Consider the following 16,499-nt stretch of genomic DNA (forward strand, 5'->3'; position numbering starts at 1 on the left):
AGCTCTTACCTGCTTATAGAAAATACTTCAAGCATCTCAGCTCCATACTTGGGACTGTGTCCATCAGGAAGAACGTTCCAAGTGTCCATGAGGAAATACATCCTGAGCTGTGAGGAGAATCAGGAGGAGCTGGCTGAGACGAGCTCCTGCCAGTGGGACTGTGGGTAAGACACAGCAGGAAGCTGCTGCAGTGCAGCCAGGAAAGCTGCTGCGGGGGGGGTGCATGTGTGCATGAGGGTATGGAGCCACGAGGCTCCTCCTGTGCTCTGAAGGGTTGGTTTGAAGTAAAGACAGAATCCTGAGGCCAAAGGTCCAGGTCCCTCCATTAATACAGAGATTAAGTTTCTTTCAAGCAAAGAATTAGTCCCAAAACCAGACTCAGTGCCCTGCTGGGGACACAGGGACAGTGGAGACTGTCACCTCCTGTCAGGGAGAGCAATGTTTGGTAGACAGAAAGTTGTGCTTACTGGGGCTCACGGGGGTTACCGGCCATGTGGCAGCATTTCCCCTGCAGACTCTTCCAGTGATTGCTGAGCTTTCATTCAGGTATTTACCATTCCCAACCCCAGCAGCAACACACAAGCTCTGGGAAAGGGATCAAGCTGGAAGCCAACACTGAAGATCCAGCTCCCACAGCACCAGCACACCTCCAGAATGCTCTGGCTCCCATCCTACCCCCACTCTCACCTCTGTTCTGTCACCTCCAGCTGCTCAGCACCACCAGCCTGTTGCTGTCCCAATCCAGCTGCTCCCCCATTGGCACTACACGAGTCAAACAACGTATTTCACACACGGGGGATGAGCTGCTGAAGTCCCACAGGCAGCCCACGAGAGCAGCCCAGCAAGACACAGATCCAAGTGCTTTGATCCAGGTGCACAGCAGCACACGGGACGTGCCATACCGGGAGAGGCCTAAAGCTCAGCCAAGTTTATCAGGAAGAAAAATGTTACAGAGAGAACCAGGTTCATTGCAGGCTCTGCTGCTGCTGAAGCCACACGTCAAAGACCACGCGGGTGCTGATGAACAGACGATCTCCAGAGGTGGTTTAGGAGAAAGCAGAGAGCAGGACAACAGGACAATGGCAGATTTATTTACAATAGGACACAGAGAATACATACATTAATTAAAAATTACAAAGAATACAGAGAAAACACTTTGGGGAAGGGAGAGAAATGAAATCACTGCTTGCAGAGCCCCTCCACTGGGGCAGGGCGGAAAAGGGGGAAAGAAAAATCAACCAAAAGCTAGAGAGGGATCTCAAATCAGAACCGACACAGACTCCATAGCACAGTTGGCTCAGGCATCCCCTGCTCCCTTTTCCCATCCTTGCCTCCTGGTGGATTAGGCTTTGGCACGACAGAAGCCAAAGAAGCCACCAGGGAAGGCTGGAGGGGTCAGTGCCAAGGACTTGGCTCCCCAGCAGTGAGAGACGGGTCCCTGAGGGGACCTGGTGGAACCTTCTGGCAACTGGGGTTCAAAAACCCCCCGAGCCCTCAGGGGGGCACATCAGGGCTGGGAACAGGGGGCTCAAGACAGCTCTGGTTGGGTGTCACCTGGTTGGTTGGAGACCGTGCTGCTCACAACAGCAAGGAGCATTATGTTCATAGATGCCACTACACCTCCCCTGCAGCGCGGAGTGCTCTGGCTGCTCGGGGCTGGAGGGAGCCTTTGCTGTGACCTGGGACCTTTCATGGGTAAAGAGCATTTACATGACCAAAATAACAGAAACCACTTTTCATCTCTTTCAGAAAGAGCTTCCCATGGACTGGTTCGGGCATGGAGCCACGGGAAGAGAGGAGCTGCAGGAGAGCCCAGGAGAGCCTGCACCGGCCATCCCAAGCCCTGCACTGCTTGTGGAGAAGGACAAAGTACAGCTGAGGAGTGCCCGCGTTTCTGTTCCCTGGAGGTAGAGAATCTAAGAGGAGGAGGAGGGAGCAGCAAGGGCAGGCAGGGAGCCAGCCCACCCCTGGCCATAGGAGCGCTCCCGGGGCCAGTCCCTGCACACACCTCAGGCCCAATACTGCATCATTGCTTGGCACTGATGTGACAGCAGCAGCGCAGCCGTGTCTCAGCAAGGCTCTGCAGGGGCTCCCAGGAAGGAAATGTCCCGGAGCAGAGCCATGGACAGAACAAACCCTTGTAGTTACCTCGTGCTTCCTCCCAGTCCTGGGCTCCAGCACCAGCACAACCACGTCGCTTCCGTCCTGCTGCAGTGGCTGTGCCGCTCGGGCGAGGGGAATCCCAGCAGTGGAGCATCCCAAGTGGCCTGTGCCGGCCCAGGCTGGAGGGAGGGAAAAGTGATGCTGAAGGCTGCAGTTCCCAAGTGCTCCCAGGGTGAAATTGCACTTCCCAGGCTCCAAATGGCACCTCCATTGAATTGTAAACAAGCCAAAGGCCCGGCTCTGGAGCCCTCAGGCTCCTTGGATTTTGCCATAGTCAAGCTCCCTCTTCTGTGCAGACATAAAGGCAGGAAAGAAACCCAGTCTGGTGTTTGTCTGAAGAGTCTCCCTGAATCCTAGAGCACCCATGGGGCTGGAAGAAAACGGCTTCACAAGTGTTTCCATTGCTGTCCCAAATCCATTTGTCATCAACACACAAAAAAAGGATGAATTAGCAAAAAAGGGGTTTACTTATACAGAGGGATATTTCTCTGCTAAAAAACTCCCTCAAATATGGAACAGGATAATAAAGTTAAAATGTAAGGTATCTACAGACCCCTCTTCCCCCCAGAAGTAGCCCGGAATCCATGTACACTGTGCCAAAGTTACATTCCAAAAAACGAGGAGTTATTTATTTCTCTTGTCACTCTCCCATGGGATTTTGTTTCCTTAAAAGAGCTGGGAGATGTCCCCTTGGCTCCCAGGACACACGTTCAGGTGTCTGCTTCCTGCTGGGTCTCTGCACCTTCAGTCTATTTTCACTGCGGCGTAGATCTTCCGGACAAACATGTAGGCTGCATAGAAGCCAATGGTGCCAGTGAGGAGCCAGAAGGACAGGACCATGAGGGCGGTGTAGCCGAAGTATAGTAGGGAGGGAATGAACTCAACAATATCCAGCTAAAACAAGAGGGAGAAAGAGGCAAAATCAAGCAGAGGTAACAGGAGTTCTCTCCCTAAACCAGGCAGTGCTCTCTGCAAGGGGACAACGGGAGGAATCCCTCCACTTTGATGGGAACTGAAAAGAGATTCCCTCAAGGCAGGGACTGGGAACACCCACAGGTACTACAACACTCTTCCCCCTCTGGAAGGCCTCTGTCCTTTCCCAAATCCAACAGTCTCCTCTAGAAAGGCTGCACTTTCACAGAAGAAGGACAATACCTTGTTCACAAAGTAGAAGACCGCATAGATCAGCACGTAGAAGGCAGAGCCTCCAGACACCAGGAAGGTTCTCCACCACCAGCGGTAATCCTGACAGGGCAGAAAGCATCATTACCCCTCAGGCTGCCTTCTGTGCCACTGCCCCAGGGAGCTGGGGCCTTTCTGGGGCAGGGAGAACACCCATTTCCTTCAAGGCCAGGTTGGACACAGGGGCTTGGAGCAAGCTGCTCCAGTGGAAGGGGTCCCTGCCCATGGCAGGGGTTGGAGCTGGAGGAGCTTTAACACTCACAACCCAAACCATTCTATGATTCCGTGACTCAAAGGAAACTCAGTTTGGGGCTGGGGAACTATTGTGGCACAGAAGTGTTTCCAAACGGAGAGGACAAAAAGCCAGCAGTGAAGTGAAGATCACAGCTACTGAGGAACACTACTCACTTGTAGCCATGTGTTTCATTTTCTATGTGGAGGGAATAAAATAGTTCCTTTGGGAAGAGATGTCAGCTCAAAACACCCCACTCCCAGCAGAATTCCTGGGATGAAGCCACAGTTTCCAGCCTAGCAGGTATCAGGTACCTTCAATTCTCCTTGAAGTCCAGGGGTGTTAACAACAACCCCACTTGGGAGCAGCAGCGCTAACGTGAGCTGAGCAGCTGAACCTACAACCACGGAGCTCTCACCTCAGCACAGAGCTGGAAGTACACCATGACAATGCTGATCTGGGAGCACGATACCACCAGGATTATAAACACCAGGAAGAGAAAGCCAAAAAGGTAATAGAACTGGTTCTCCCAGATTGCCTGGAACAAAGACACAGACGAGGTTTGTTTCCACACTACTGAGATCAAGCAGCAAACATGAGACTAACTCTAGCAGTTAACCCAAGGGAAAACAAGGCCTCCTGGAGCCGCAGGTTGAATACATTTCACAACATTAGTTCAGAGGAATCTGGTTGCAAGAAGGTGCCCAAAGACAGCTCTGAGGTAAATTGTTCATTCCCTCCATCCCCCAGCAATGGAACAGCAAATTCCTCCCTGTCCACAGAGCAGCAGCTGGAACAGCTCAGGGAATGCCTCCAGGCCAGGACCCCTCCCTGCCATAATGTTACAGCATCTTTCAGCCCTACCATTGTCCTTCACCAAGGAGCGTCCTGAGACACCTCCAGGTGCCTTCAGCAAGGAAACACTCCAGAGACCCACAGCCCAGCTCTCTCTGAAACAGCCTGGAGGGAACCTGCTGCTGCCCTATTGCAGGGCAGGAACCGGAGACTGCTCCAGGGGAAACCCCTTCCCTTCAAAAGCTTTGGCACGAAACAGATCCTGAATAGGAGCAGAGAGGGTTAAACGCTTACACTGAAGATGAAGAACAGCTCAATGAACATTGCTCCAAACGGCAGAATTCCAGCCATGAGAATCCTACAGAACAAGAGAGAAAGATCATGAGCAGCACAATACGACTGGCTGGCCATGATGAGTCCCCTGTGACCACACAGAGCACTGCCAGCAGAAGCTCTACAGCCCCATGGCACCAGAATGAATTTCACTCTGTAACTGGCAGAGCTGCTCCACTGCTGAGCACCTACCACTGCCATAAGCATCAGTCCTGGCACTGCTCTGGTTGCTCAAGGAAACCCATTTGCCATCTGGCTGTGCCCAGAGACCAGCAGAAGGCGACATTCAGCAGCACACGGAGAGCGAGGGGAGGAGCCTGAACTCACCAGACGCTGCTCACTCACCCCACGAATTTATTCATGTACCACCTCTGCTCCGGGATCTGCCTGGGAATCTGGTTTGTCCGAACGGGGTTGTCATAGGGCTGTTTGCGAAACCCAAAGTAGTAACCCAGGTAGACCAAGGGCAAGGAGATGCCAAACCACATGCAGAGCAAGGCCACCATGGTTGGGAAAGGCACCTGGAACCACACCAAGAATCACAACATGAGGCTGAGCTCAGCCTGCCCTGGAGACAGAAGTTACCAGCCAGACCAACCCTCTGGTCACCCGCTGCACTGACAGCCACATCTGGGGAGATGCGGTGACACCAAGTGATCCCTGACAGCCCAGCCACCCTCCTCCCACCCCGCAGGCTCCAGGGTGAAGGCACCCACCGCTCCAGAGGAGTGCTTCCCCCAGATGAAGCAGTTCAGGACGAAGCAGATCCCAAAGACGACGCCGGGATACAGGGTGGCTGTCTGCAAGAGCAACACAGGGTCAGAGAAAGCCCTGTCGGATCAGATGCTTCTCTTTAATGGCCCATTGCTGGGACAAGGCACGCACGGAGGAAGCAGCCCTTTTCTTTAGCACTAAGGGGCAGTGGAAGGGCTGCAGGGAGGATCTCCGACAACCCTCCTGCTGTGCTGTAGTACATGCTCTGGTGTTTGCCCTTTCATGTAAAGCTACAAGGACTCGACCCACACCACATCTCTGCAGTACAGCCAGGCCAAGCCCAGCTAGCACAGGTACATGTGGAGCTTACCCACAGATCAGCAAACGTGGATAAACAGCACAGAGCACCACAAGACTCACACAAAAAGCTCCCTTCTTCCATCGATGTCCTTTCAGAGTCCGGTATAAGCGGCCAGCAAAGAACCCTCCAAAAACCCTGGACAGAAACAAGACAGAGAAAATCAGTGTTCATTGCTGGGGAGAAGGGCAGGCAGGACAGCAGTGCTGGGGAAAGCAGTGGAAGCACTTACCCCATGAACATGAAGAGGAAGCAGGCTGTAGTCATCAGCGCACCCCGGCTGGAGGGTGACAGCATCCCCAGCATAGCAACAACTGCAGAGGGAAAGAGGACAAAGAACAGCGGCTCTGATGACCATGTGCTCACCAGCACCTGGAGAACAGGGGCCTCCCCACACGCAGACCACAGCTGCCTGGGGCCTGCCTCCTGCACACACTCATTGCCTTTAAAGCACAACACATCCACAGCCTCCAGCACTGGCCAAAGGGAGGAAGCCCCTGGCTTTAGCCTCTGTTTCCCCAGGGATCTGAGCAGGTGCAGCTCTGGGGTAAAGTGCACATGTGCAGGAGTCTCTCAGCCCACTGTGACCCAGGGTTTGTGTCTTGATTACAGGAAATAGAGAGACAAAAGATGCCTCAGCTGGGAAATGCCACTGAGAGACTGAGGAATGCCAAGCACAGACCTGGCTCCAGCCCAGGTGAGCATCAATGGGAGCTACACACACCCTCAGGCATTGCTCCCCTTCTTACAGCCACCCCATGCAACTCCTGCCACTTACAGATGACAATCAGGATCATACAGAAGAGCTGAATTCCAGAGCCCAAGAGAGAGCTGAGGATCATAGGATACTGCGGAGGCCTGAAGACATCTCCATGGACAAGTTTCCAACCAGATTCCTCCATCGTATCTTCCTGTAGCACCAACAGGAAAAAGGTTAATTCAGGTGCGATATTTCAGTGGAAATTAAGGTCCTACCGCAGCCAGGCTGAGGTTATTTCCCTGTATCTGGTTTTTCTACAGAACTTTATCACTCTGGTTAAGAAACTCCTTTCCTCTTGAGCTTAGAACAGTTCAGACCAGAACTGCCAGTGCCAGGGCACACATTTAGGGACCCGTCTGCAGTCATTGCTTAGGTCTGAAGACACCTGAACCTGAACCGCTATTGTACACAGACAGCCAGAGGTGTCCTGACCACACATGACACAACTGTCCCTCCCATTTCCAGGGCTCAAAGCAAAACAGGGGCAAAGAAAGAGACAAGACATCCAAGTCTTCATCCTAGATCCCTCCTCATCCATGCTTCCCTTCCTCTCTGCTCCCAGCCCCCGGAACACACACTTACAATGTCATCTTCCTTGTTGTAGTTGGCAATGTCCTTCCGGAGCGTGCGGATGATGATCATGCTGAGAATACCTGAAACAAGCACAAAGTGAGGTTGGCTCAGAGGCTCTTGCATGGCTGTGCTGCTCTCATGATGTGCAGCTACACGGTGCCCACCAACACACAGTTCTGGTTAGGACAGGAGGCCTTGAGTCATCATCCGTCTTCCCCAGCCTTCAGAGAGACAGAAACAAACCCCAGGGAGCAGGGGGCTGGTATTCCAGCAGGAATGGGGCACTCTGGGGTTTTCTTCCGTAAATATGGACATGCAAGATGGGCATTAACCACATTCTACTCCTTCAACTGCCCTACTCATAGAGCAGAAGTGGGTAAAACTGTCTGACCCCAGGGGTGCTGCCTGAACAGGAGTGTTGCCTGAACAGGAGTGTTCAACATCATCAGGTTGTTTCCTGCCTCTTCTGACCAGGTTCAGACATGGCCACATCCCCTTGAGGCACCTGCAGCTGAGGCTTACAGGAGGTTCCCTGCACACTAACAGAAAAGGCTTTGCCCTCCCCAGTTTTCACTCACCTGAAAGGAAGAAGACGACCACAACCGAGTTAATGATGGAAAACCAGTGGATCTGCACGTCACTCATGGTCAGGTACGTGTCCCAGCGGGAAGCCCATTTGATGTCACTTTCCTGAAGGAACAGCAAAGTCCTTCTCACACCAGCACATTCCCAGTGTCTCCCACCACACCTCAGACAGACACACGGAGCAGGGTGCAAGCTGCCAGCCAGCTGCTGTTCCTCACCTCCCAGTGGACAGAGTAGGTGAAGAGCAACTGGTTCTCCTTTGAAGGATCTATTTCCTGAGGCGCAGAGCCTGTAGCTTCAGGCAGAGTGCACATACTCTTCTCATCAGCCTTCAAGTCTGTAAGGGAAAACATGGCACACCGGAGATCCAGAGGTCAGCCCATCCCTCTGGACCACCTCCAGCCTGACTCATCCTCATCCCAGGCACCCATAAGGTGCTCCTTAATTGCTCAAAACAGGGGAAAAACTTCCCTTAACTGAAGTTAGAGGCTCAGAAACCAAGATCTAGACAGGGAACAAATCCCCTATTCCACATGATATGCTGGGAAACAAGACCTGCTCAGCAGAGCCTGCTGCTGCCACACACTATGAGCAACTTCCCTTCAACACACGTTTCCCATTAAGCTCACGCACGTAGGAGTGTTTTCCTCCCAGCCTTTACTTTTAAGTTCAATTTTCCATGGATTCCGTTTCAAGGATCTCTCTCATTGTTGGTACTTCCTTAATAACAAAGGGGTTTATTTATTCTGTAATTTGGACTCCCTCATTTCTGGGCCTCTGACACATCAGTGGCATTCAGCTCTTGGCCCTACAAGACACTTCTCTCCCTTATGCCCCTCCTGAAGAGCCTCTTACCTTCTAGTTTAATACTTTGGGGAATGACTTCAAAGCGCACAACCCTGTAGGTGTGCTCCTGGTTCTCTTCCACATCCTCTCTGTGGTAGTAAAGGATGAAGGAGAGGTGGTTGTGCAGGTAGAACTGAAACAGATCAACATTAAATAAAGTGTTAGCACCCCAAGGGAGGAAGGGGGAAGGTTTAGAAGGAACAAGTTCAGAAAGCAGCTTCAGTGAAGGAAACTAAAGACTCCAACTGTTCCCAGATACATTGTGCTACAGAGCAACATCAGGCTAATGCTTTTCAAGGCTAAAGGAACAAGAGGAGTGAACACAGATGTTGAAAAGGTAACACCTCAACCACGCCAAGCACCAGAGACAAGGCTTTGGTCTGCTTCTGGCCTGAAAAATATCACTGTATCTCACATCCCAATCACGTGGCAGCCACCCCCTTCTTCCAGTGAGAGACCTCTCTCTCATCTTCCCACTCTTTATAAGAGCTTCTGGTTGCATTCCCAACTCTGATACTCCCTGGCAGACTTCTAACACCCCCTGACAGACACCCCAATCCCCTCCAGGCATCCCTCAGACAGCATCTGGATTGTCTACCTTGTTTCCATCCATAAAGCCAAGCCTGTACCCATGCTCAAACTGCACATCCTTCTCCTTCTTCTTCTCCTCTTCCTCACGATTGGAATAGAACTCCAGCCGTGTTGCCACAGGGAGGTTATCAGCAATGCTGAAAACAGATTCCAGATGAGACTTGGCCACAGCACAGAGTCCTCACAGACACAGACCCACACTTGAGGTGACTCACAGATGGACATAGTAATCCTCCCTGATCCGCTCGGCGATCAGCTTGCTCTGCTCCACTGTCAGAGTGACCGGTTTGTTGGGGAAGTTGCACAGAACTTCACATTTCTTCTCCACGTTCATGGAGACCTGGAAAGGGGTATTTACAATTCGGTCCCCCCGAAGAACCTCACCTGGAAAACAGGAAAACAAGGGCAGGGTTGGAGACCACCAGGCTTCTCAGCACAGATCCTGCCCGGGGCGAGCAGTGTAAGCAGGAATGACGGCAGCACGTCCGCTCTGTTAGCACAGACACAAGGATGAACTGAAGGACAGTTCCGCTGTTGTGTCGGAAGCATCAAGCACTACTTGTGCAGCAGGTTACAAGCCCTCCCTGAGGAAAGGCATTTCCCCTTTCCACTACAGCAAAATCCCAGTTTGCAAACAGCCAGCACATCATGGATTAGAGGAAGCAGGCTCCCCACAAACAGTTCATTAGAGATGACATTTGCAATTGCTTTTACTCCTGTAAACACCCTCACACAGCTCATGAATGGCAGCCCACTGACTGCTGGCAACATGCTGTTCAACAGATACATACCCAGGTTCTCAGCCTTGTACGTTATCTTGGTGGGCTGGCAGAAGGGCAGGGAGTAGTACTCATATGGGAGCTGGGTTCGGGAGCTGGTGAGCTTCACAGCCTGCAGGAAGAACAGAAGGATTATCCCCATGAAAGGACTGAGTTCTCTGTCCCCTCTCAGCACCAGCCAGCAGCTGATACAAGACACCTCCCATAAAGCTCACTTTTGAAGCTGTTAAATAATGGAAAGGAGACAGATGTTCCTGGGAGAGCTCCAACTCCCTTTCCTCTGCACAGTTCCTGGTTGCACATTCTCTGCGCTACGGTTTAGTAGCAATTCATTCACAAAGGAACGCTTGAAGGAAGAAGCACTGGGGATTGGCTTCACAAATTTATGACTCAGTGGAGTCCTAGGAAGCAACAAAAGCCTCAAAAGAGACTCAAGAGTCACGTTTCCTACACGAGTGCAGTTAGGTCCTAAGAAACCGACCATGCCACGCTGGCTGCAGGGCTCTGGCCTCCTGCGATATGAAGACTCTGGCAGGTTTTATCTCCAGAGCCACCAGATCAGGAAGACAATGGATGGTGACAAACCCCAGGCATTTCTGGAGAGCTCCCACCAATCACATGCCACAAGGGAAGTGCAGAGACGCACCACGATAGCCAAGGCCACGGCTGCTCTGAAGAACAGAAGTGTCTGTAACGCTGCCAAGCTCACTTATTGGAAGAGCGCTGGCAGTCGCTGACTCGCCTCATCACTTGAGGAAGCATTTGGCTCCTGAAATCCCTTTGAGAACAGCCATTCCGATGCCCCCTCTGCTGGGAAGCTCCCTGTAGCCACAGGCAAGTGTCATTTGCTTAAAAATAGCCTACGTCTGGCAGCCTGTGGCCAGAGAAAACTGTGCTGTGCTTCCCGTGGGAGCCCCAGCCTCAGCATCCCCACAGGGGCTGCATTCTGCTGAGGCGAGGCCACAGCTTCAGAGAAGTAAATGAAATGGGCTACAAGTTGCTGATGTGTGGAAAGGAAGCCCGGCCTCCTCCTGCTCCATCGTTCCCTCCCAGCAACACTGCACAGGAACAGCTCTGCAGCCAGCCAGGCCGGCACGATCTGCTCAAGGACAAACACCTGCACTTGGAAAGGGCTTATCATGGACTTCATGGGACTCAAAGACACAGCATGAGCCAAGCAGAAGAGCAGGCAGAAGAGAGAACTGAAAAGGTCTGATTCAAACCACTTTATTCCATCATTCGCCTGAAGGTCCACCCTCTAAAAGGACTGAGAAGCAGTACAACGCTGGAGAAAAGCCTCTGATAAATTCACTTCACAGCTATGGTGAGAAAGAGAGCTCCCAGACAGAGCCACATCTCGGGGACTCTGGTGCTGAAGGAATTGGGTAGATTTCAGAAGGAAGGAAGAGAATCATGTTGGGCACTGCAGGGTAAGATGACAACAGCGACCACTGAGCGCGGCTTACCCCAACGCACGAATGCTGTGAAAAAGAGAAAGTACCTGCCCCCAGTTTAGAACCAGGATCCCCAAATTTGACTTCCTAGTCCCACTTATCTGCTATGATATAAAGAAGAAAACACAAGAAAACCCAAAAGAGGCAGACTAACAGTTCCATCTCAGTTCATCCTACCTTAATTTCTACAGGGTCATTGCGGTGGAAGTTGATAGGAGCCACCCCCGGTACATAGAAGGAGTCTGTACTGTGCAGGAACAGCAGGAGCAGTGTGTACCTCAACCTTTCCTGCGAGAGGAGAAGAAACATCAACACAACAGAAACATGGAAGAACATCAGAGATGGGCAATGGCACCGAACGTGTCCACCCCAGGGCTGGGAAGGCTGCACTCAGGGCATCAAACACAAACTGAATTCAGAAGCGCTGTTCTTGACTTGTTTTGTGACTCTCATCGAGTCCCTTTCCACTCTCTGCCTCTTCATTTGAATTAGGAAAACACTGGCTTTGCTCAGCCACTTCTCTGTACCACGCTCCATCCAGCGGGCTGTCAGCTGCGTGTTCCACTCCCCCCCAGGCAACACCCCGGTGTTAGAACCTCCAGGGATTGCCAGAGAAGGGGGGCACAGCCCTGGGGCTGGATTTCTGTCAGCTCTGCACGTCAGGACTTAACGCAGGGTAAGCTTTGACACCGAGATAAGCACTCGCTGCATCCACAGGGTGGTCACATCACTGCTCCCCTCTTCTGCCCTCTTCCGTCCAGGCTAGAGCACAGCTCAGTAACATGGCAAAACAAAACAAGCTTCCACCCCTTTGTCAGGGAGCGGGGAGACAGAAGGTTCAATTCCATGGGGGCTCCAACGCAAACCAGGCCCCGTACCCCAGCAGCAGTGAACCCAGTACCAGACCTTGCTGCTTCCTTGGTCCCCCCCCATCACCAGAGGTCACAGCAACTCCAGCATGGTGGGAAAGCTGTGAGATGAAAATCAAGCTTTAAAGAGTATTAGCAGCATCCTGGCTGGGTTCAAGCACCAGCTCTGGCGTAATCTCATTGTATTATATGCTTCAGCCCAGCCTCTTGACTCCCCTGTGTGTATGGCACCACTGGATAACCACAGAAACCCGGAGCCTGGTTTGGGATGACTCCTGAGCTCACGCTGCAGCCACAGTAAACCCAACTGCTGCCTTCCCCAGCAGCTCCATGACCCGCTGCCCCCCCACTGACAAGCAGGGGCTTGGCAATCAGGGCTGGAAGACAAATACAGATGGAAAAGGGAAAGGAATCAGCCTGACCAAGAGAGACTGGAACCAGAACGAGCCACATCCACCAGCCCGGTGCCTGCTCCGGCTCAGCAGGGCCCAGGGTTCAGCTCTACCCTCCCACCAACCGACATCATCTGGGCAGGCTGGGAGGGAAGTTAACCTGAGGCTGGCTCATGGACACAAGCTGGATACCACAGGGAGCAGAGAGGAAAGCACACGGAGCTCCAGGATCCCAGCAGCTGCCCACAGAGCTTGTCCCAAATGGATCACCTGTGTTTATTGCCCCACAGCCCCTTCCTTTTCATCACATTCCCTTTGCCTTATTGTGAGGCTGGTAAGGTACAATTGGCCCAGACACCAGCAAGGGTCAACAACGTATCCAGAATTACTGCAATGGAGCAGGATGAACGGAAAAGTCATGAATATCATCAGAGGTTTAAAATGTAAAGCGTACCCAAGATGCAAACACGAGGCACCTCCAGAAATGGTTTAGTACTAAATGATCAGATCTCTCTCTTTTCTGACCAGGGCGGTTTTCAGATCTCTTCTAAGCACCTCTCAATGGAATCAGAACCAGCAAAAAGCTTCATCTGGAAAGCAAGTGGGCAGCACTCTTTCAAATTGCTTGGACTTCAGTCCCGCTCTACCTCAGAACACTGTGGAGCTGCTTTCCGTGCTCCACTACACTTTGCCTTCTCCCATCCGGTAAAAGGGGACTCTGAGACGCTCTGGCCAAGCAGGACGAGGTCCCAGGGCAGGTGCAGCATGGGAAGGACACCATGCTCCTGCCCTCCATCACACTCCAGAGCAGCCACTGACCTGTAGCTCCCTTTGTCACTGAAGTGCCAGGCATGCAGCACAGCAGCCAATAAACCCCAAACCACGCCAGTGCCACCCCTGCACTAAGAGCCTGCAGGTGACAAGAGCAGGCCAGAACTGGGGAGGTGCTCAGCAGACCTGCAAGCATGGGGAAGATGAGATTTCTGATGAGCCCTGGCAGAAATGAGGCTCCTCGCATGCAGATGACGATGACTCAGGCAGCACCCGGCAACAGAAAAGCCACGAGGGGGACCATGGAAAGCCTTGCCAGGAAAACACGTTCGGTAGCAAGAGATGGGAATGCTGCTGCTGTGCAACAGGTGGGGAGCTCGGGAAGTGGGATCTGAAGGAAATGCCCAGTGCAGGTTCCTAAAACACAGCTCACAGCCCAAGGTGAAGCCAGGGTCCCTCCTTATCAGGCTCTGCTTTCATACAGACCGACACGTTTCATCTTCTCCAGATGAAGGCAGGAGCTCAGCAAGGACGACAAAGCCCAATGCCAAAACACCCGCACAGCTCCCGGGCCTGGCCAGGCCATCAGCTCAGCTGGGCGATGCTGCAGGCCAGGTTAGCCCCCTGCAAGCTCACAACTCGCAGGGCAGAGCCCTGCTTCAGTTCAGTCACAGAGCCCTGGTGAGGCTCCGACCTCAGCAGATGGGAGGCACCTTCATGGCCTTCACCAACTGCTTCTACCCCAGAACACCCCCAGGAGGCTCACAGCTGAGTTGCGCATCTGAGGTGCCAGGGAATGGAACAAGCAACAGGTAACACAATAAACATGCACAACTCTAGAGCAAGACAAACCCCGCTGCATGGGGACAAAGAGACTAAGCCCGATTTTACCAGATAAGCAAATGCAGACACAAGCTTGCAAGAAACCCTTCCTTAGGAGAAGAGGAGCTGAATGAGAGCAGCAACTGCAGAAGCAGGATCAACCTCTCCTGCGTCAGCTGCTCTCCCCCTTGGCACACACCTTGTCACGTGCAGCCTCCCAGGGCAGCAGCAACCACCCTGGTGTTTGTGGGGTCTCTCGGAGGGGACTTTGAAATCTATTTCTGTGATTAACTTTGGCACTTGGCTCTGGGAGTAAGTTAACTCCACCCTTCCTTGCAGCCATTCTACAGGCAGGGACACCTTCCACTAGAGCAGGCTGCTCCAAGCCTTGAACACTGCCAGGGATGGGGCAGCCACAGCTTCTCTGGGCGCTTACCGGGAGTGCCACTTCTGCTGTGGTGACAAGGAGGAAAGACACAGCCTGCAACTGGGAAACAAAGGACCCACAGGTAACACAGGAAACTGAAGCTCTCTGCCCCGTGTACCATCCATTCTACCCTCAGGCACACCAAGAGGACACACACAGCACTAATGGCACCTGCTCTGCACCCCCTGAGGACCAGCCCAGTGCTCACCCCCTTTCCCCAGCGCTGCCTCCTCAGATGCTCTCAACAACCGCTTGGACAAACTCATCTTTCTTGTGCCTCTCCCCGCTCACCCCTGCACCCAGAGGAGTCCCTGAAGGCTTTGAAAGGAGACAAGTGCTGCATTCACATTGATTTCAGAGAGCTCCTTTGACATCTGGAGAGCTGGTAGCAGCCCTCTCTGCTGCCACAACAGAGAAGGCCACAGGGAAATTCTCAGCAGGATCATCCCCAGCTCTCCCAGCCCGCTCAGGCTCTCCCCCTCCCTGCCTGGGAGAAAGCCACTGGAGTCTGAGGGTGCTTGAAGCAGAACAAATGAAAACCTCCGCTCTTCCAACCTCCCTTGCAGTCTCTGCCAATCTTTATGCTGCCTCACATCACCTGCCCCAGCCAGCAGCGACCCTTGCATCAGCACAATTCCTTTATTCATGTGGCTATTCCTGCAACACGGCATCAAGGAAACATCCTTCTGTGAAAGCAAGGAGAGAAATCCATTTGTCTACAAGACTTCAGGCAGAGATTTAACATCTCAGAGCTCGTTTCCTCCTCCGTGAGGTGGCACCGATGCTCTCCTACCTTAGCAAATCCCCATGGGAAACATCTCCAGCTCACCAAGGACTCAGAATAACTCAATCACAGCAATTGAGACGTGGGGAGGCGAAGCAGCCGCTGTCACTGCCGAACGCTTGTTAAAACCGCACGGAGCACAGCAGCGCTTTGCCTGGCACCAGCGCCCGCTGCAAGCCAACGCTCCCCTTGCAGAGAACCGCAGGGAGCAGAACGCGGCCCGGTGCTCCCCGGTGCTCGGGGCACCCAACAGCGCCCGAAGTCCCCGCTCCCGGCGCGGCCGTGCCCCGGCAGAGCCCCCGCCCCCGGTCCCTCCTGCCCGGACAGCGCCGAGAGCGGAGCACACGGAGCCGGTTCTGCCGCCGCGGGGCCGGGCACGGCTGAGCCGGGCCCCGCTCCGCCCCTGCGCGCCCCCGGTGCCCCCGCCCGGGCCGCCGCGACACTGCCGGGAGAGGCGCGATCGCCGCACGGCCCCGGGCGGCCGCAGGAGCGCTCCGCGGCCCGGGCCCGGCGCAGCCCGCGGGGCCGAGCGGGACGGGGCGCGGGGCCGGCGGGGCTGCGGGGCTGGAGCCGCGTCCTCCGCCGCGCGGGGCCCGCCCGGCCCGGAGCCCCCGCGCCCGGCGGGCCCCAGGGCACACGGGCCCGGCCCGGGCCGCCCCGGCCGCCGCACTCACCATCGCCGCCGACGCCGCCATCTTGGATCCACGTGTCGGGATGCACGTGACGTCAGCGGAAGTCAGCCGCGGGGCTCATCGCCATGGCGACAGCGGCCGCGCCGCGCCGGGCCCAGCGGCGGAGCTCCGGGGGCCCGGCCGGGCCCAGCGCTGCCGCGGGCGGGGCCGGGGCCACAGCTCCGGTGCGCGGCGGAGCCGGCCGGGGAAGGGAGGGGGCAGGGGAGCAGCGGCCCCATCTTTGCTGAGGGCAGCGGCCCTCGCGAGCAGAGCGGCCACGACGCCGCGGGCGCCATGTCCGGTGCGGGCACTGCGGCGGCACCGACCCTCCGGTCCCTCCGTCCCGACCGCGCTGCCCCGCTCCCCGCCTCGCCCCGTCCGCGGCCCGGGCTGGGGCA

At 54.3% G+C, this 16,499-nt stretch overlaps 1 protein-coding gene across 1 annotated transcript; it reads right to left on the reverse strand.

Moving 5' to 3' along the window:
* Positions 1-1,070: 1,070 nt before the first annotated feature.
* On the reverse strand, positions 1,071-16,150 carry TM9SF4 (transmembrane 9 superfamily member 4). Its single transcript, XM_065691366.1, has 18 exons — positions 16,105-16,150; positions 11,543-11,653; positions 9,924-10,023; positions 9,348-9,516; positions 9,140-9,269; positions 8,551-8,674; positions 7,914-8,032; positions 7,689-7,800; positions 7,120-7,190; positions 6,556-6,688; positions 6,010-6,091; positions 5,840-5,915; positions 5,422-5,505; positions 5,051-5,226; positions 4,667-4,730; positions 3,996-4,115; positions 3,319-3,408; positions 1,071-3,057 (listed from the first exon to the last, which is right to left on the reverse strand). The coding sequence occupies exons 1-18, from the start codon at positions 16,123-16,125 to the stop codon at positions 2,908-2,910; spliced, it is 1,932 nt and encodes a 643-aa protein (XP_065547438.1). The 5' UTR covers positions 16,126-16,150; the 3' UTR covers positions 1,071-2,907.
* Between the last annotated feature and the right edge of the window lie 349 nt (positions 16,151-16,499).

Source organism: Lathamus discolor, chromosome 11 (genome assembly GCF_037157495.1).
Source record: "Lathamus discolor isolate bLatDis1 chromosome 11, bLatDis1.hap1, whole genome shotgun sequence".
Classification (NCBI taxonomy): Eukaryota; Metazoa; Chordata; class Aves; order Psittaciformes; family Psittacidae; genus Lathamus; species Lathamus discolor.

Bases quoted from the DNA above. Each gene is read 5' to 3' on its own strand.
- TM9SF4 (XM_065691366.1), bottom strand. From the start codon at position 16,125: ATGGCGGCGTCGGCGGCGATG. The intron at 7,191-7,688 runs GTGAGTGAAAAC...TGCTTGTTTCAG, and splicing joins GGTCGTCTTCTTCCTTTCAG to GTATTCTCAGCATGATCATC. The intron at 6,689-7,119 runs GTAAGTGTGTGT...TTGGTGCTACAG, and splicing joins ACAACAAGGAAGATGACATT to GAAGATACGATGGAGGAATC.